At 42.1% G+C, this 19,967-nt stretch overlaps 2 protein-coding genes and 1 pseudogene across 2 annotated transcripts; all 3 read right to left on the reverse strand.

Moving 5' to 3' along the window:
• Window positions 1–1,847: 1,847 nt before the first annotated feature.
• Window positions 1,848–3,140, reverse strand: LOC107117680 (annotated as a pseudogene).
• Window positions 3,141–3,712: 572 nt separating this feature from the next.
• On the reverse strand, window positions 3,713–4,648 carry LOC107117691 (olfactory receptor 10A4-like). The gene has a single exon (XM_015419848.1). It carries the CDS (start codon window positions 4,646–4,648, stop codon window positions 3,713–3,715), a length of 936 nt encoding a protein of 311 aa, XP_015275334.1.
• Window positions 4,649–12,142: 7,494 nt separating this feature from the next.
• LOC107117681 (olfactory receptor 6M1-like) lies at window positions 12,143–13,090 on the reverse strand. The gene has a single exon (XM_015419838.1). The coding sequence runs from the start codon at window positions 13,088–13,090 to the stop codon at window positions 12,143–12,145; it is 948 nt and encodes a 315-aa protein (XP_015275324.1).
• Between the last annotated feature and the right edge of the window lie 6,877 nt (window positions 13,091–19,967).

The following is a 19,967-nucleotide window of genomic DNA, read 5'->3' on the forward strand; positions in this document are numbered from 1 at the left end:
AGGTGGCAGGGTAGCCACCCAGTGCTTGGATCCATCCCTATGCTGTGTCATTACACCTTTGTCTGTATTAATAAAATTAAGCTATGACCATTTTTTAATCAAAAATGGTTGTGCATGTGTTTATTCCTTCCAACACCTCACACTCTACCCCTCCTTGATCCTTTTTCTGGGTGTAACTTCCTTTGTCTCAGTACAGCATATCTCCTGTCTGTCTGCCAGTGGATACAAGCAAAGCTTTGCCTTTGACTTTCATGTGTAAATGCAAGCAAATCCCAGTGATGGAATAGGTCAGGTAACCCAGGAACAAGGTTACATAGAACCAAAAAGCTCTCTTATACTCATTAAGATGGTTTAGATATAAAACTCAGGGTGGACTGTATGGCATTATATCCTGTGGAGCCCCTCCTTCCTAAACCCCATGCTTCCCAGGCTCCACTCCCAAATTGTCAAGAATTTCCCAATCTGGAGTTAGCAGTCCTATCCAAAGGCATTGCACTGCTTTTGCATTCTCACTTTTAAACAGGGGTCTCATCCTGCTGGAGCGCTCCGGTACTTAGCTCCGGGAGAGACTCTCCGAGGGGCGTGGCAGTAACATGGTAAAGCCCCACCCCCTTCTGTTTCCTGCAAAGATTGCGCGTGTCTCTCAGCCGCCAGGCCGTTTCCCACGTTCCGGCTTCTCCCTTTCTGCAACCCTAAGAAGATCTCAGTGAAACCAACGAGCCCTTTCACTTTTAGGACGCGCCCTACTTCTCCCGGGTCAGAGAGCACGAGGCGAGCAAAGATGATTAGGGTGCGCGAGGGGGGGAGAGCACATGGGAGAGCGGTGACTGTGTTTGTGTGCAGCGTACACGTGACTGGCGCCCACACGGTAGCGGGCGGCAGCTGGCTGGGGCCAAAGCTGCTGCTGCAGCTGGCTGGAGTCAGGCGAGAGAGTGGGCAGCCGTGCGTGCCGGGCGAAGGGGTTGACTCGGGAGTAGCGGCAGTAGCAGCGCCTGCAGTGCAGTGCAGACACGGGCCCGTGGCATGCGCCGGAGCCCCGGGATCAGATGCGGGCTTTGCGGGCTGCCCCGGCCAGGGCTCTCGGCTTTGGGGGCTGCGGCGGCACGTCCTATTGTGCATTCTCTTCTGGCAGTGGTGCCCCACTTTGCAGCTGCAGCCCCGGCTCAGCGGGGAGGGAACATGGCGACAGGAGGGAGAAGCGCGCCCGGGCAGCCCGGCTCTCCTCTCCGCCAGCCGCTGCTGGAGCTGCCGCTGCTCCCGTTCCTGTTCCTCCTCCTCACCTGCAGCCCGTGGCTGGCCGCCTCGCGGAGGAAGCACAGAAGCCCACCGATCTCCCCCCCGCGCCCTGGAGATCTGTCTGCCTTTTTTCCAGATGACAAATAAAAGCTATTTCCTTTCTGAAATAGCTTTTATTTGTCATCTGGAAAAAAGGCAGGCAGATCTCCAGGGCACGGGGGGGGGGGAGATCGGTGGGCTTCCCAAGCCAGACCCAGCTCACCCACCCTCTCCCTCCCCCCAGGGGCCATGTGGGAAGCCCACCAATCTCCCCTCTGCCGGTGATTTCAGGGGGTGTGGCATATGCTGAGTTATGCTAATGAGCTCCGGCAGTTCTCTTTCTACAAAAAGACCCCTGCTTTTAAAAGTCCATTTCATACCTCTTCAGAAACTCCATTGTGGGTTTTCCTACAGAAAATACAGTCTATGTAATTGTGTTCATGTGGACCTCAAGAAATGAAGTTACATTTAACCAAGGTTTTGGGCTGACTTAAGGTTCTACGGAGCTCTATATCCAAAGAGATAATACTTCAAATTTGTTAACATTTCAAGGGGGGGGAGATAAAAAAAAATCAGCCTGAAGATTTGCACCTGAGATGCAAGCAGTCTCCTCCCTTGCTCATGAGAATTTTGAGGGCTTCTTTCACCTCCTTATTCCTCAGACTGTAGTTTATAGGATTTAACATTGGTGTCACCACTGTATAGAGAAGGGAGAGAAACTTATTACTTTGATTTCCTGATTCTGTAGCAGTTGTGTTCCCTAAATATGTTGCACTACTTGTCCCATAGAACAAAGAGACCACCATCAGATGGGATGAGTAGGTAGAGAAGGCTTTGTGCCTGCTCTCTGCTGAAGGCATGGTAAGGATTGTGGAGATTATGTGATTATATGGGACTATGATCAGCATGAAAGGGATCATCACAACAAAGACAGACACCACCAACAGTTCGTTCTCATTCACAGAGGTATCCCCACAAGCCAATTTGATTAATGGTGCAATGTCACAGAAAAAGTGATCGATAATGTTGGATTGGCAGAAATGTAACCTGACCATCAGCATGGCTTGTATGAGAGCTATAATACTCCCACGAAGCCATGAGCAAGCTATGAGCCCAACACATACCCTCCTGCTCATCATTAGGAAATAATGCAAAGGGTGACATATGGCTATGTATCGGTCATATGCCATGGCTGTCAAAAGGAAGCACTCAGCAGCCCCTGAAAGAGCAAAAAAGTACATCTGTAAAAGACATCCGGCATAGGAGATCATCCTAATTCCACCACAATGTTGATCAACATCTTGGGGATGGTGATAGAAGTGTAGCAGATCTCCAGAAAGGACAGATTTCCAAGAAAGAAATACATGGGTGTATGTAGAGTGGAGAAGACACCTATAATAACAAAGATGAGGCTATTTCCCACTAGAGCTACCATATAACCCACTAATATTACAGCAAAGAGCAAAGCCTGCAGTTTACGGAAGTCTGAAAATCCTGTAAGGACAAATTCAGTCCTCTCCGTGTAATTTCCCCTTTGTAGTTCTTCAACATCTTCTGTGTCTGGGGGAAAAAAAGAAAGGAAGTGAGAAGGCTTTTTGTCTCACAGATTTTCTAGATTTGGCTTGGCTCTAGAATGACACTCCTCAGCCCGCCTTGTGCAGAGAGTGGGTAGGGAGGTAAGTCTCTCTCCACAACTTAGAGGGATAGGGAATGAGGCTGAGACATTGGCCCAATTTGCATCTAGCATTTGCTGTTGATCTAGCATTGCCATAATATGGCTTATCAAGCTCACTTTCAATCAGCTGACCCCCAATTGTTGCATCTGCATCATCTTCAAGGACAATTCCATGCAAACCACATTGCATTAATATAATCTGGCAGTTCCAGTAGTATGGGTCACTGTATCCCTCAAACGGAAGGGTTTTTGAAGCAGATGTAATTGACAAAAGATACTCCTAGAAACTGTACTGACCATCTTCTCCATCTGCATGGTCAGGTCTGGCACTATGTGGAGAACCAGAAGTGTTGACAGAAAGATAAATGAATCTAAATATGAATAAAAGAGGGAGCAGTCACACATCCTGTCTAGTACACAGCCATGCAAAATTATGCTTCCCATCGGGGAACTATAGGGGATTCATTCTGGAATTTAGACTGTTGTCCATCTATGGTTTAGAACCTACAGGGAAAAATCCAATATGGGAAGGAGTAAAGGATGATGAACAAAAAGTTAAGAAAAGATGAGAAATAAGAAAAACAGCAGAGAGAGAAAATACAATAAAATAATAATAAAAAATAAGGCACATTTTAATCAGTTTGAGTTCTATTTATTCAGAATATGCTTAATTCTTCAATGAACTTAGAACAATGTAACTCAATTGAGGATTGCATTAATATTGTGGCTGGATGGATTTGGAAAAGCAGATATTTCTACTTTCTAAAGAATATTTTTTTTGAACATCAGTTTCTTAAGGGAATCCTTCATTTCTTTGTTCCGGAGACTGTAGATTAAGGGATTCAACATAGGGCACACAACAGTGTAAAAAAATGAGAGCACTTCATCAGTTTCCCAAGAATTCGCAGATGTAGGTCTCAGATATGTTAGGACAGCAGATCCATAAAAAAGAGTCACCACTGTGATGTGGGAAGAACAAGTGGAGAAGGCCTTGCTTCTGTGTGTGGTTGAAGACATCTTTAGGACAGCATGGAGGATATGGACATAGGAGACCAAGATCAGCAAAAAGGGAAGCATGATGAACACTACAGTGACTGTGTAAATTATGACTTCACTTTTATAAATGTCCGCACAAGCCAACCTCAGCAGTGGAGGGAGATCACAGAAGAAATGCTTGATCCTGTTGGGTCCACAGAAGGGGAGAGTGAATATTATTGTTGCTGGTACTAAAACCACCAGCACTCCACTGAGCCAGCAGACTGTAGAGATCTGCAGACAAATGGTCCGGTTCATAATGGCCGAGTAATGCAAAGGGCGGCATATTGCTACATAGCGATCGTATGCCATGGCAGCCAGCAAGCAACACTCTGCAATTCCAAGAGACCCAAAGAAATACATCTGTGTGGCACAGCCAATGAATGAAATGCTCGTGTCTTCTGAAAGAAAGTTGAACAGCATTTTGGGGATTATAGTGGAGGTGTATCCAATCTCTAGGAATGATAAATTTCGAAGGAAGAAATACATTGGAGACTGAAGAGCAGGATTCGTCAAGCTGGAAAAGATGATGAAGATGTTTCCCATTATGGTCAAAAAATACAATGTCAGCACCAGCAGGAAGAGAATGATCTTGATAGTGTGGATATCAGATAATGGTTCAAAAATGAATCGAGACACGGGTGAATGGTTCCCAGCATCCATCTCACACCATTGTATTTTCTGCAGTGATAATGAAGATTCATTAATATGTTATATTTATGAACTCAAAGCATTAATTGTAAATGGTTGCATCCATTTCTCTATCAGCAGAACCCTTTCTCTTTTAAATGAAGAGCAGTTGGAAAGGACTAAATTGGATTCAGCTTGGTGAAAGGGAATAATTTGATCTAACCCAGTATCTCTTCCCCCTGATATTGGAGGTGTTTATTTTTATTTATCATGGTTGGATCCAAAGCATGACTGGGAGGACACAGCTGGCGGAGTGGAACTTTCCCACAGCAAACCCCTCCCCCCACTGCAGCTACTGAGGCCTCTAAAATTTTGCTCCTGAGGTTCAAAGAAGCCTCAGGAATAAAATTGGGGATGGGCAAAGCAGGGATCTGCATTTATTGGGGAAATAACAAAAAAAATTGCCTTCCCATTCTCCACAAATGGGTGTCATTGTATTGGTGGAAATGGCATTGCAATTGCAGAATTGCATCTTCGTATCCAGCCCTTGATTTATCTATAATTCATTCCCATGGAACTGAAGGCTTTTCAGATGCACTCCATGCCAGGAATTGGTTCACACTAGTCTTTAACATAAGAAGAAGAGCTGGTTTTATACCCCACCCTTTGCTACCTGAAGCAGTCTCAGAGTGGCTTACAGTCACCTTCCCTTCCTTTCCATGAAACAGACACTCTGTGAGGTAGGTGGGGCTGAGAGAGCTCTGGGAGAACTGTGACTGGTCCAAGGTCACCCAGTTGGCTCCATGTGGAGGAGTGGGTAATCAAACCTGGTTTTCCAGATTGCCACTCTTAAACACTACATAGAAAACAATCAGGCATACACAGTAAGCATAGAGCAAATGGGGAAAACCTGTGTGGAAAAGAAGCTAGAGACTGCTTAGTGTCTAAAATATGCAAATTATAATAATACAAAAAACAGATGCAATTACAATGTAGAAAACAAGAAAGTAAATACAATATATCTTTTCTCTTGAAATGAAGTTATTCATGAAGAGACGAAGAATCTGGATATTAACTTCATTTCGTAGATCTTCCTCAGTAGTAATTAAAGCAATAGCTTAAATGATATGTGTATTCAGAGCAATAACATTACAGTCTTCTGAGGTAAACAAGGATTGTATGGACGTCTAAGGTAGTGTACATGAAAAATTCTTCATCAACGGGCAGCTATTCACAAAACATTTTGATAAGGCTTCTCATAAAGCTTCTAAACCACTTTTGACTGCTAGTGCTGCCTCTGAAAACTCAGACAGCTATTCACAAAACATTTTGATAAGGCTTTTCATAGAGCTTCACAACAACTTTTGACTGCTAGTCCCAGGTAATATTTTGAATGGAAAGTCTGAAAGGAAATTTAGGCTAGAATCATGAAGAATCCACATGGAGAATCGAGTGAGAAGTAGAACCTCCACTGCTCCACTGTAGTGTCTTCCAAGACTATTGAGTCAAACAGAGACCTTACAGACAAGCCATCTAGCAGTATCTAGCAACTGGTTCTTCACTTGGCTGCCTCTGAACTACTGTTTTAAAAAAACTTCTGAAGAAACAAATTCTGTTATGAAGAAATTCCTGAATGTTCCTAGGAGAGATGCAGGAAATTTGATGGTTTAGCACACTCCACATAGTTTTTTTTTTTTGACATGAGTGAAATATAAAGTATGGAACAGACTCCAAGCCTGTTTGTCTAAAGTGACAGGTAGGTAAAGCAATGGGGGGGGGGATCTTGGAAGAATATGGAAGGCTGTAGAGAAGGATACAGAGAGGTAAAGGATCGCTGTATTGTTGTGTTTGTTTTATAAGAGGCTTGCAGGTTTCCACACATGCCAAAGATGTTTACATTACACTGTGGTATGGCATCAGCAAGCATCTCTGATCAAAATACATGTGGTTCTCCATCACCTATCTGGTTCATAACAGGGCAGTAAGTTGAAATCAGCGCTTACAAACATTTGATTGTATTTGAACAGCTCACATATGTTCTCAGTGGTGTAAAATTGTGGGCTGTGCTTGTACCTTCTTGTTCTGTTGTCCTGTGCCTTCCCCATCCACACCTGTCTCTACCAACTTCCCTCCCATTCTTCAAGTACATGAACCCTTCCCATTCACAAATGTACCCTGACCTCTTCCTCTGTCCCTTATGCCTGCATAACTGATGGCCTGATCACTCTTTATGAGAGATAATTAGCCTTTTTAATATCTGGGTTCCCGTCAATGTATACGAAGGGTGCCACTTATGCAGTAACGCTTTAATTAAGAGACGAAGGCTTGAATTTAAAATAACAATTCTTTACTAAACAATAATCATTCAAACAGGGAATAATAATAAAACCATACAAGCATTCAAGAACTAAGAAAATCAGATAGAATTATTACAGCACAATCAGGAAATAACGTTGCTTTTCTTGTAGAATATATTTACCTCAGATGAATCTCTCAGCTCCTAAAGCTTCCAGCAAAAGGGGCAGCAACGAATAGAAATAGAATGGATAGAGAGAGAGGAGAACCACGTGGCTCAAGACCAGCTGGAGACACGAGGAACTTAGCCCTAGCTGCAGACTAGAACTAAATAAAGATTCAAGTAAGAGAAGAAGGCTGGCTGGTAGTTCCGTGTTCTCTGTTTTAAACTTTCTTCAGGTGGGAGGGGAACGGCTTATCCTCATTATCATAGAGTCCTCCCCAACATATCCGTGATTGGCTATATGTCAATTTTAACTAATATTTATTAACTAATAGGTGGTGCTTAGATAGAAGCTTGGGATCACGTGGAACAGCGTCACCAAAAGGTCATCTGTAGTGTCAGCATGTCAGATAAACACCAGGTGCTTGTGAGATAAATCTTCCGGGAGGGTTCTCTTCAGGGTCAAACTTACTATCTCGGAGACAACAAGTCTAGGCACGACCTCGAAACCCATTGTCTTTTGCTGGTTTCTCCCAGCTTAACATACAGATAACTAGGGGCCTCTTTCCTGAGTCGTTATTTGCCTTAACTGGTTAATGATTCAGCTGTTTTTCTGTCTTCAAAACCTTTATTTGACCCTTCATAGCCGAAGCTCTTGGTCAGCGTTTCAAGCAGTCTTTTTAATATCAACTTTATTCATGTGTAAAAGTCCAATATAAAGACCTGTTCCTAACATAACGTAAGATTTATTAATATAAAAAAGCAAACTAACTGTCTGCTTCAGGGATAATTTACCCATGTTTGTTCTCACAGTGTTCTGCCACAGCTGTTATCCCCAAAAAAACATTTTCTGTCCAAAATATAAATAAATAAATCTCTCCATTAGGTGCAACCCTTTCTGCAGCTAGGGACCATCTCTCCATCTATGTTTCAGCCTAAAAAAATACTTAGATGGGAAATAAACCCTCGGTCAATTTCATTTCAGGTTCCTAGGCTCATAGGAACACCCTTCTATGTGAATATATTGGGTGTTCCCCCAGGGTATGGAGATGGGAATTGATAAAGGTTTTCAGTGGCTAAGAAAGCCATAAAGTTTGACCCTAAAGTCTGGCTTCACAAAGCCTTCTTCCATGCAAGGAGACTTCCTCTTGTGTGATACACCTCTTCCACCATAAGAAGACTACTTGCACTAGAGGAAAACTCCACTGAATCCAGTTATTGGTCAGTTGCAAGACACTGTGTGTTGCATTAGCTTGGGCAATCACAGCTGGGCAGTAGAAAATTAAAATGAAACTGGCATCCCTTATCCAGGGATGTGAGATTGTTTGTTTGCTTAGAAAATGTGTGTGCCGCTCCTTGGGAGACCTGCACGATGAGGATCACAAGGTAAAAATAACAGAATAGTAAACACATAGCAAAAAAAGCAAATGTCTTTTGTTCAATATTAAAACGAGCAAGGCAAGAAAAAGAGAAGGGAGGAGGGATTATGTCAACTCCACAGATGCAGAAGCAGCATAACCCGAAAGCTGTTTTTAGAAACAACAAGCTATGATGATTTGTGGCATAATAATCAAACATGACAGATTAGCAGTTACGTAGCTGCTAAACTGAATCCTGCCAGAACTCAGAGAGCTGCTCACAAAGAAGTTTGCAAGCACATGTTAGAGGCAACCAAAATAGGCATCTGAAACAATCCTAAATAGATCTACCTGTAAGTAAGTGCCACGTTGTTCAATGCTGCTTACTCCCAGGGAACTGTCCTTAGGACTGCAGCCATGATGCGAGAATTTCAAAATAAGTTCAAATGCCGATCATTTTGCCAAGCTCTCAGTATCCCTGATTCAATTAAGAATTATTCAGATTTTGTTCTTCTAACAAAAGCATTTGTGATATAATATCCATGCCAAATTTGGCCAGAAAATTTACCAATAAAATGTAACAGGATGGGCAGAAGATTATAAAACAACCCTAAAGTAAGTGTTTCTCATTTACCTATGTCAGAAAGATCATCTTTTTCAGAAGAATCATTCTTGCCACCTTTGCCTTATCGATATTAAACCTCCCCTGTGTCCCTTGAGATTTTCTCTTTGGAGAACTGAGCTGCTGTTACTAATCATCCATGATCCACAAACAAGGTTTTTAAAAGCCCAATTGCAAACCTGTCTAAAGATCTGTTACTGCCAAAAAACAACTACTACTCTTTGGAAAATGGATACATTACCAGTGTGTGTATCTGTACATGCAATGCATATACCTCATTATCAAAACTGGCAGAAGTGAATAGCATAGCAGCCAGGAAGGTTGGTCACTTGCTGGAGCTTAGATTGGTTTAGGAAACTCAGAAATTGTCATCTCTACTACTGTAATTCAGAAATCTGTTTTGGTCTCTCTTCTATGAACGGAAACTTTATTTTTGTGATGTTCCCTGTTTTCTTGCACACGATTTTTGTCTAATAAAATATATTCATTTTCAGCATGGCTTGTACAACTATAAATGAATGCCATACATATACAAGGAAGAAGGCATGAGAAATTCACGGGGAAATTCTCCCACTGGTCCCAGCTTTTTTCTCCACCTTCTAACAAAATCTTTTTCAGCAATGGGAAGGGCTGTGGCTTAGTGGTAGAGCCTCTGCTTTGCATGCAGAAGGTCTCTGGTTCAGTCTCTGGCATCTCCAGTTGAAATAGCCAGGCAGTGGGTTTGTGTTCAGACACGGCGTTTCAGCCGGCATAAACTGTACCGGTTGGAACCGGTGCAGTTTATGCCGGCTGAAATGTGATCACACTCACCTCCATTTTGCAGATCCCATCGCTGTATGCCCGCTCACACGCTGCGGGTGTCGGCTTTTTTTTTTAACTCAGTTTGAGCATGTGCATAGGCAGCCATTCACAGAATGGCGATCTTTGCGCATGCTCAAAGAACCCCATATTACATTTAAACTTTAAAGGTAAGGACTTACCTTTAAAGTTTAAAGACCAAACTGGCCTCCCTGAAGTCCCGGACTCCTCCAAAACACTACACTAAGGGCTTTTTTTTTTAAAACAAACGCTCAGGGCAAAGCTTCACACAAGCGCACATCGCTTAGTTTTTTTAAAAAATGGCGGGGGGAAATCGGAAGCCTCAGGCTTCTGAACGGAAGTGGCTAGACACCGGTGGAGAGCGATCAGACGGCGGGGTTAAGCGAATGCAACCGTTGTACTCAGGATACCACCACTTGGGGACCTAGTGGCAGAGTGCAATGGTTTAAAGGGCTTTACAACGGTTAGGGAGGGAAGACAGATGTTCGCCGTCTGAACGCCGGTAAGTACAACGATTGCAACCAGCACAGATTCCATTGTAAAGCCCCCGTCTGAACGCACCCAGTGAGAGATAAGAAAATCCTCTCCCGGAGACCCTGAAGAGCTGCTGCCACTCCGAATACTGACTTTGATGGACCAATGGGTCTGATTCAGTATAAAGCTGCTTCTTGTGTGTGTGCAAAACATTGGGAGAATTTCCATAAGCACGGAAGTGGAGTACTGACTGTTAGGAGAAAATGTAGGTTTATTTAAAGAAGAACAAACTTGGATAGAACATAGGAGAGAGAGTCTGCGATCACACATACTTAATAATCCACTTTCAATCCACTTTCAATGCACTTTCCAACTGGATTTTTACTGTGTGAACTGGCAAAATCCAATTCAAAATGCATTGAAAATGGACTGAAAGTGGATTATTTAGTGTGTGTGATCGTAGCCAGGGCTTTTTTTGTAGAAAAAGCCCAGCAGGAACTCATTAGCATAATAGGCCACACCCAACAGCAGAAACTCATTAGCATATTAGGCCACACCTTCATGCCTTCCCTTGGACAGGCCAGGGAAGGCACGGGGAGGCATTTAAATTAGGGTTGCCAAGTACTTACCGCAATCCGGCGGGGGACACATGCTCCCCGGCCGGAACATTTCTCCTTGTAACGCACCATGCCGTCGCGAGGAAATGACAGTGGGCAATGCTCTGGCAATGGGGCTGCAAACTCGATGGTAACATCGAGTTTCTGGCCCCATTGCCAGAGCGTATCCCGGTGTCACTTCCTGGTGACTGCATGGTGCGGCACACAAAATCCATCTCACCCACTTGCTGCCTCATGCTCCCCTCTCTTCACTTCTGTGCCTGGGATAACCTGTTAGGGCTTATGTCCTTTCTTCTCTGATACTGCTAAAGGAGATTCTTGGATAGATTGCTATGGGAACTGCTTTTGACACTCTCAGATAGCCATGAGTTTTCATTAGATGCGTCTGATGTCGAGTCGAATCAAATGTAATTAGGCAAGCAATTGCTATTTATGAAAGACTTTACAATATATTTTATTTTTTCCTCTCCACTGTTCCTGTTACATTTGATTTACATCTTTATGGCTGTATTTCATCTACTGCTTTGTCCACTGTCTCTGCAAATGTTTATGTAACAAGTGGAGCTCTGTTCCACATCATTTATTGATTCTGATCTGAAGCATGGCTCCTGAATTCACAGACTTGGGTCTTACTCCTTACTAAATTGTTTAAATCATTTCAATTATACTACAGAGTTTTTGTCCCTTACTGTCTTCCCAGGGAAAAATAGGACCCAGATTTTCATATGCCACACCAGTTCCCCCAAGCCACCTTTATACATAAAACATCCATGTCAGTGTGGAGTTTTGCTTCAGAATGAATTTTGCTTTCCATAGAACATGACTAATGGAACAAGGGAATACAATTCAAATGTGAGGTACTATACAAATAAATGATTCAAATCTACAAGGAAAAGGGGGTTTTGGTCATTTTTTTATTTATATATTTTATTTCCATATTTTATTTGCCCCTATTTTGCTGAATACAGTGTTCAATAAAAAGAATACAAAAGTTTGAACCCAACCAAAATTTAAGCTGGTGAAAAAGGAAGCAAAGCTCCCTTTGATTATACAAAAATGCGATGCTGGGGATCATAGGACCTGCATGTACAATGCCTTGGAAGTTGGGAGTGATGGAAAAGAGATAAATTAGGAAAGTCTGAATGAAGCTGCTTGGATTCAGCTCAAAACCAGAAACCTTTAAACATGTGCATTTAAATGCAGTCTTCCTTTGAGTAAGTCTCGCAAGGCCTCCTTCACCTTTTCATTCCTGAGAGTATAGATGAAAGGGTTAAGCAAAGGGGTGATCACAGCTGTCAAGATGCTCACAGCTTTCTTAAGATCCAGAGATGGTGTCTTTGATGGCCTCAGATACATGAATATGGCACTTCCATAATATATGGAGGCCACAGTAATGTGGGCACCACAAGTGGAGAAAGCTTTCTGCCTTCCACTGGCTGATGGGATCCTCAGAACTGTGCTGATGATGGAAACATAAGATACAGTGGTTAGTATCAAGGAGCCTAGAAGTACGATGATCGCATTTATGAAATTAAAAAACTCAATGAGGCGTATGCTGCCACAAGAAAGTTCAAGGAGTGGTTCAGAATCACAAAATAAATGATTAATGACATTAGAGCCACAAAATGGCAGCATGGAGATAGCAATCACAGGCCCTATCACCAAAACAAATGCTGTCACCCAGCAAAAAAAGACAAGCCAACTACAGATCCTGAAGTTCATGATGGAAACATAGTGCAGTGGGTTACATATCGCTACATAGCGATCAAAGGACATGATGGCCAACAGTAGGAACTCTGCCACTCCAAGGAAGAAATAGAAAAAACACTGAGTTAGGCAACCATAAAATGAGATTGTCTTGGTCCTTGAAAGGAGGTTGGAGAGCATGATGGGAATAATGGATGATGTGAATGCAATCTCCAGAATGGACAAGTTAAAGAGGAAGAAGTACATAGGGCTATGTAGGCGCACATCAAGTAATATCACAGCAACGATGATCAGATTCCCCAACAATGTTAATGTGAAGGTCAATAAAAGCAGACAGAAGAATAAGATCAGGAGGTGATCAGGAAATCGGATGCCCAGGAGAATGAATTCTTCCAGAGTGCTGTGGTTTTTTGATTGCATTTACGCCGTAAACTGGAAATAAAAAGGAACCAAGCTCTGCATTAATAAATCTGGCAGTTAAAACTAGTCTGCATGCACACAGAAGCTTGCACCTAGAATAAAACTTTGTGGATCTTAAAGGCGGCACTAGACTCAACGTCAGAGCAACATGGCTACCCAACTGAATCCATTTATTTATTTACAATCTTAATCCACCTTAGTCCACTTAGCCTACAAAAGATTGTCAGCTTGCTCAGACAATTACAGAGCTCTCTACGGGCATTATGGGCTTTCATTTGGGACTTTCTATCAGTGAAAGAGACTATTTCCACTGAAGAAAGGCTCTGTCACCAGGTGAATGGAGTCACTGGATGCAAGCTGCAGATTTAGGTTTATTAAAAATCCACCCAAACAGATATATCCTAACACCTTAATATAACCAGCAAAAATATATAGCAGAATTACACAGTGAAAGGAAACACCAACAACTATAAACTGTGCAGGAAAAAACAAAAAAAAACCCAATGAACAAATAAGTAATATCTATTCAGGTACAAAATTTGACATAATCATAGAAATTATATCCCAATATATAAACACAAGGAACCACTCCATAAATATACACATCATTAAGCCATGGTGCAAATCTTTATAAACATTCTAAACTAGATACGTTCAAAGAACAATGTAAACAGTCACAGGATTTTTCCTCAAGCTGAAGGCAGAGAGAACTGAAGACGACTCGCAACTTTTGATTACAACTTCACACGTTCGCCAGCTTCCTGATTTCCACATTCCACAAACGCTTTATCAAAAGTCAATACTCTCTCCTGTAACAATAATTCAAAAGGAATTCACAACAATAAGAACTACAGTATTAGAACTATAAAATCAAGAATTTTGGAGCACCGTTCTCATATTTGGAACCATAGTCTTGAGGCTCCAGTTTAACCATGAATCTGATTCTTTATGGTTTTTCGTGTTATATGTTTTTAAAGGGCACATATATAATAGATGTGATGTAAATAGAGTGTTGCTTCAACAGGAAGCTAGGTTGATATACAGATTTAATACTATGGTCCTCTATGGTCTGAATCAACAGTTGGATTACAGCTGTTTCATATAACTTTGTAACAATTTTTGTAATGGCTGCAACATACTACAACAGTGGGGTTCCTTTAAATCTGAAGAGGTTTCTCCTTTAAGAGGAAGTTGAGAGACTCATTAAGCACTTGATTCTATCAGAACAGAAGATGCAACAGCACTTGATTCTATCAGAACAGAAGAAGCAACAGCTGCAGCAGAGACTCTTTGGTATTTCAAGCAAGTAAGTTACATTGCAATGTTTGTTGATTTTTGAAAGTATGTTGTACCCAATTTTACTGGTTTTATTGTTGTGGATTCCTTTTGAATTATTGTTACAGGAGAGAGTATTGACTTTTGATAAAGCATTTGTGGAGCAGAAATCAGGAAGCTGGTGAACGTGTGAAGTTGAAATCACAAAATGAGAGTCATCTTCAGTCCTCTCTACCTTCGGCTTCAGGAAAAATCCTGTTGACTGTCTACATTGTTCTTTGAACGTATCTATGTTAGAACGTTTATAAGGATTTGCAGCATGGTTTAATGATGTTATATTTATGGAGTGGTTCCTTGTGTTTATATATTGGGATGAAATTTCTATGATGTATGTCACATGTTGTACCTTAATAAATAATATTTATTTATTCGTTGTCTGTTTAATTTCATTACACAGTTTATAGTTGTTGGTGTTACTTTAATATAACTGACAGTTTAAAAATTGGAAAATATTTGAATATCAGAATTCAGACACATAGATCTCTCCTCCCATTCCAGCATATTAAAGGTGTGGTTCCTGGAATATCTTTCCTAATTTAGTTATGGGAAGGAAAATCCCCCCCCCCCATCACTTTTTCAGATACAGCTATTTATTCCTCTCATTCTGTTTTTTCATCTTTCAAAAGATGGGTTTCTCATTAATTTCTCTTTGATGTCTCTGAAGAAAAATCAGTGCAACCTTTTGTAATGGCACTCCTTGGAATCAGATTATGTAACATAACACAGGGTATTTTTTTTTTTAGCAGGGGGATAGGATGGTTTGGGAAGTCCTACCTCTGCCATGAACTTGTTAGATCATGGTCACATCATTATCATTCATGCTATGTTCTCTGTTATTAAACTTTAATAGGTATCACTTCTAAGTGCTCTCTACAAATGACTTGCATATTGAATGTCGAGGCTCATTATGGTTTGGGCCAGTATCTTTTTAAAAAAAATTAGTTGGAATCTCCTGGCCTTGTTTAGAATATACCATGAAATCCAGTCACTCTCTCCAGTCTTGCCTATCTTACAGGGGGTTAAGTGCAACCAGCTTTTCTGGGAGTGAAAAAGGTTTGACTGTCCAAAAAGACATGGTGGGGATAATAGAACCTGTGTGGACAAAAGTCATGTGTCTGTCATAAGAACTGGTACTGGGCAAAAGAGTGAAAACATTGGCTGGATCTGACCCAGGGCTATCATTAGAAGAGAGACCTATGCACAATGCCTTGAGCTCCTTAGAGGGAGCAATAGATCCAGTAGGTAGATAGTAATTTCCCATGCTGGATTCTCAAACACAGTGGGAATTTCCCAGAGACTTTCCATAAGGCCTCCACACAGATCAGTGAGAACAAAATGCCCTTTTCCTTCCAATACTTAATGGGATTTTTAAAAGGATAGTTATTACAATATAAATGTGGGAAACATTAGTGAGTAGGAAGGGAAGTAACGTGACAATATCAAGGACACAAGCTCTTCTTTCTTCATACAAAAAAAACTCTTTTGAAGTATAAGCGTGTGATAATGACGTTTATAAAGGCAAGGCAAAACATCATGTGGAAGACCTGTGATTACTTTCCCAACTCTTTAGTGTGACTCCTGTTCAACTTTAATGGGGACTGTGAGCATTATTATATTAGTAGTGCTAGGATAGGGTGGTGGTGTCTTTATATTTTCTCTTTCTCTGGAAAAAAAAATCAGCTGCTGCTGAAATTCTACTAATGAAGAGCTACTGCAGTTGGGAAAGCCAGAAGAAAGGCACCCCAACTAGCTGAAAAGAATGGTAGGATCCAACCCAGTATTATCCCACCCTCCTTGGAACCTCCCATCCAAATGTAACAGTAAATAAAGTTTTAGGGGAGAAATGCAGAAAATGCTAGAAGAAGAAGAAGAAAAGGGAGAATGTGCCACTGAGTCACAACTGACTCTGACAAACCCAACCATGGGATTTTCAAGGCAAGAGAAGAGCAGAGGTGGTTTTCCATTGCCTTCTTCCACGTAGCAGCAGTCCCAATCTTCCATGATGGTGTCCCATCCAAGTACTGACCATTGCCGCACCTTCTTAGATCACAAACACTGACAACCTTGGGCCAAACTGTGCTATTTGGTCTGCTACAAAAATTGGAAACCAACAGTTGAAAGAATTTACCTTTATTTTGAAGAGTTTCCCTGTTAAATTCTCTGCAGTCAGGTACCAGAGGAGTGAAGAAAGGGTCCTTGGGACATGTGAATGAAGACAATGCTTGGTTTTTTCTGCTAGTATGTTTGTTTTTTTAATGTCGATTTACCAATAGATCACAGATTTTAAAAAAATTGGGAAAGAATCTTTCTCTGTATACTGTGGAATCTTTAACTCTGGTGCAGTTCATCAATGAATGAACCCATTCCCTTCTTATTTTAAAACATATTATCATTAATGTTTGTAATATTTTGCACAATGCAATTAGCAGAAAAACTTTAATTAGCATGACTGATTATTTTGGAGGAAAGCAGAGTATGCTCGAGGGAATATTTAAAACGTTAATGTCTAGGGACTTTGTTTCTGATGGTAGGAAGGAGGTGTTGCAATTAGTTGGTGAAGTTTAGTGATAAAGTTAGAATGACGGACTTGGACTAGACAGCTACATTCAAATGATGAATTTCAAGAAGTAACGCTGCCAACCCTCCAGATGGGGCCTGGAGTTCATCTGGAATTACGATTAATCTCCATACTACAGAAATCAGATCCCCTGGAGGAAATGGCTCCTTTGGAGGGTTGACTCTGTGGCATCTCTACCTCCAAATTTCCAGGAGTGTCCCAACCTGGGGTTCCCAACCCTGTCAAGAAGTGACACCATCTTTGTGCATCGTGCTGAGCTCTTTGTAGAAATGCAGGAGTATAAATATGAGTGGTGTCACTATACAAAGCCAGCTGCCCATATATTTAGCATGGTCAATAGGCTTAAAAAGGCATAACTCTGCTTTCATGTCCTTGTTGTTTCCCTATTATTTACAGAAATATTTTGATTTATACTTAATTGGACAGACAACTGTTCTTCTCTGGTCACCGTTAATCATCTATGTAGTGTTATATGTTTTAAAAGTTTACCTTATGAAGATGGCAGATTTAGAGAGGAATACAGCACTGTCTGGGTACTGGAAGCTGATTAATGAACTATGTGTGAAATTAAATTTGTCTTAATAACACGGTTCAACAGCCCTCAGCCCCTGCGGCCATTGGGCCAGGGGAGTGAATTTGCCGCCTAGTTGGAAGAGGCCGGCAGTTGTTTGGGCACCAACGCGCCCATACGGGCATCTCAGAGAGGAGGGGCCAAGAAGGATATAAAATCTGCCCACCCTTTCCTCGTCAGCAGTCCCACTTGGTCGTCGACCCACCCTCCCGCCCTGTTTTTAGTGCAGGCTTTGGCTGGTCACCCAGTTGGGGGCCAGGTAGGAATTTTTCACCCTTTCCTGATTGGCAGTTGGAGGGGGTATTTTTGCCTACCTTGCACTTCAGAAGTGGTGAAGGTGTTTGCTAGGGTGGGCTGGGTAGGTAGGTTGGTCACTTTTTTAGGCAGGGTTCTAGGTGGTATATAGGTTGCAATATAGTGAGCACCAGCCAACATGCATTTATGTGGGTTGACGGGGTCTTGTGAGTACAGCCTTTGTGCCTTGCGGAACGGGGTGGGGAAAACAGACTGCCTTTGGGACTACCCCACTTGTGTCCTCTCTTTGAGCCTAGCAGCTTGGGGGTTGGGCTACGGGGCTGTCCTGCAATGACTAGCCGGCTGTGGGGGAGCCACTGATGATGGCTCCTGCCTGGGGCAGGGTGGCTTGCCCTATTGGGAGTTAAGACCCCTGGCCTTGACCATACCGCTGAACTGTTTTTGCCCTTGCCATTGGTTCCAGTTGAAGTTGTCAGTTCATAAAGTGGCCCAATATTTAAATCCATCACCTGTGTCTGCCTCATTATTCCGGCTTGAGTGGCAACTGATCTATGTGAATGATCAAAAGCTCACTCGGAGTTGCTTCTCAGTTCTTGTGAGCTGCTGGTCTTGAGGCTCTCTGTGGGCCTTCCAAGCTCCATTTTGCTTTAAGGGGAATATGGATATGACAGTGTCCTCCATCAGTGTCCTGGCCCCACTGCTGGACCTTCTGATAGCACCTAGTATTTTTGGCCACTGTGTGTTGTACTAGATGGGCCATTGGCCTGATCCAACATTGGCTTCTCTTATGGTCTTATATTCTTATGTTTGTGGTGTTGGAAAGGTCCATCAAGTCACAGCTAATTTATGGCTACCCTGTAAGGTTTTCAAGGCAAAAGATGTACAAAGATAGTGCTTCTTTTTGCCTAGACTTCCTCAGTGCCATGTCATCCAAGTACTTACCAGGGCCAACCTTGCTTAGCTTCCAAGATCTGATGAGATCAACCTAGCCTGGATCTTGTACCATATGCTAAAGGTGGAAAGCATTCTCTTCTCAGTCAAAACTCCAGTCAGCTTCACGGATTTGAGATTGGGAGATAAGGCTTTTAGGGAAAAGACCAGCACTTCACATTAAGTATTGATGTATTTAATACAATTTACTTGCATAAATCTAGGAAATATTTTCTTGCTGCAAGGGTGCATGGGTAAATTAACCATTTGTTATGTATACAAAGAGAGAATTAAAATTAAACATGCATACAAGAGGGGATTTGGCCAAGGAAAAGATTAAAAATAATACTTAGGAAATTACAATATGGAAAGTGTTCCTCACTATACATACCAATAAACAAATAGTGTAGGTGATTACATAACACACTTGAACCCATTATTCTAAATCATAAAACTGGTTCTGATACTTTACCAAAAGAGAATATGGCAGTTTATACTCTGTTTATACTCTGTTTAAGGACGGCGGAAGACAGGAGGGCCTGGCTTGATCTTGTCCATGAGATCGCGAAGAGTCGGACTCGACTGTGCGACTGAACAACAACAAAAAACTCTGTTTAAGGCCCATTTTACAGTGGGACACTTTACTATGGTTTCCTGATAGTCGCTGTGGCTGCTGCCATTGAAGCAAAACATCAGTGGGGTTCCACACAGTGGCATTTCCTTGCATTTTCCTGCACCTGTCTCTGTGGCAGCCGCCTCTGCACTATGGGGGGTGCTTTTTGAGATTTTTTTTTAAAAAACCCTCAAAAATCCCCACTGTGTCATGGCCAGGGTGGCAATGACCACTGAGGGAGCTGGGGCTGGGAAAATGGCACCAATGTGGGCTGAACTTAGAAAATCTCAACTTTCTTGCCTATACACCAGCTGTCCCAGTTTTGCTGAGTTATTTCCCAAAACACATCAGCAAAACAGGTCCAGGAAGGATCACAGAAAAGATGGGGGAAGCCCGAGATGTGCAGGGGTGCATCGTGACATTATAAGGAAGCGGGGGGGCACTTCCCATCAGCAGTTGTGCCAGGGAAACAAGTGGTGTGTGTGAAAGTGACCTATGTACAAAAGTGTACTCATTTTATTTTTTCCTTTGTGTGTATATGTCCACAATAAAATGCAACAACTCTGAGGGGACAAAATGTGAAAGTTAGAGTTGG

The sequence above is a fragment of the Gekko japonicus genome, unplaced genomic scaffold (genome assembly GCF_001447785.1).
Source record: "Gekko japonicus isolate JY-2015 unplaced genomic scaffold, Gekko_japonicus_V1.1 scaffold2688, whole genome shotgun sequence".
Taxonomy (NCBI): domain Eukaryota; kingdom Metazoa; phylum Chordata; class Lepidosauria; order Squamata; family Gekkonidae; genus Gekko; species Gekko japonicus.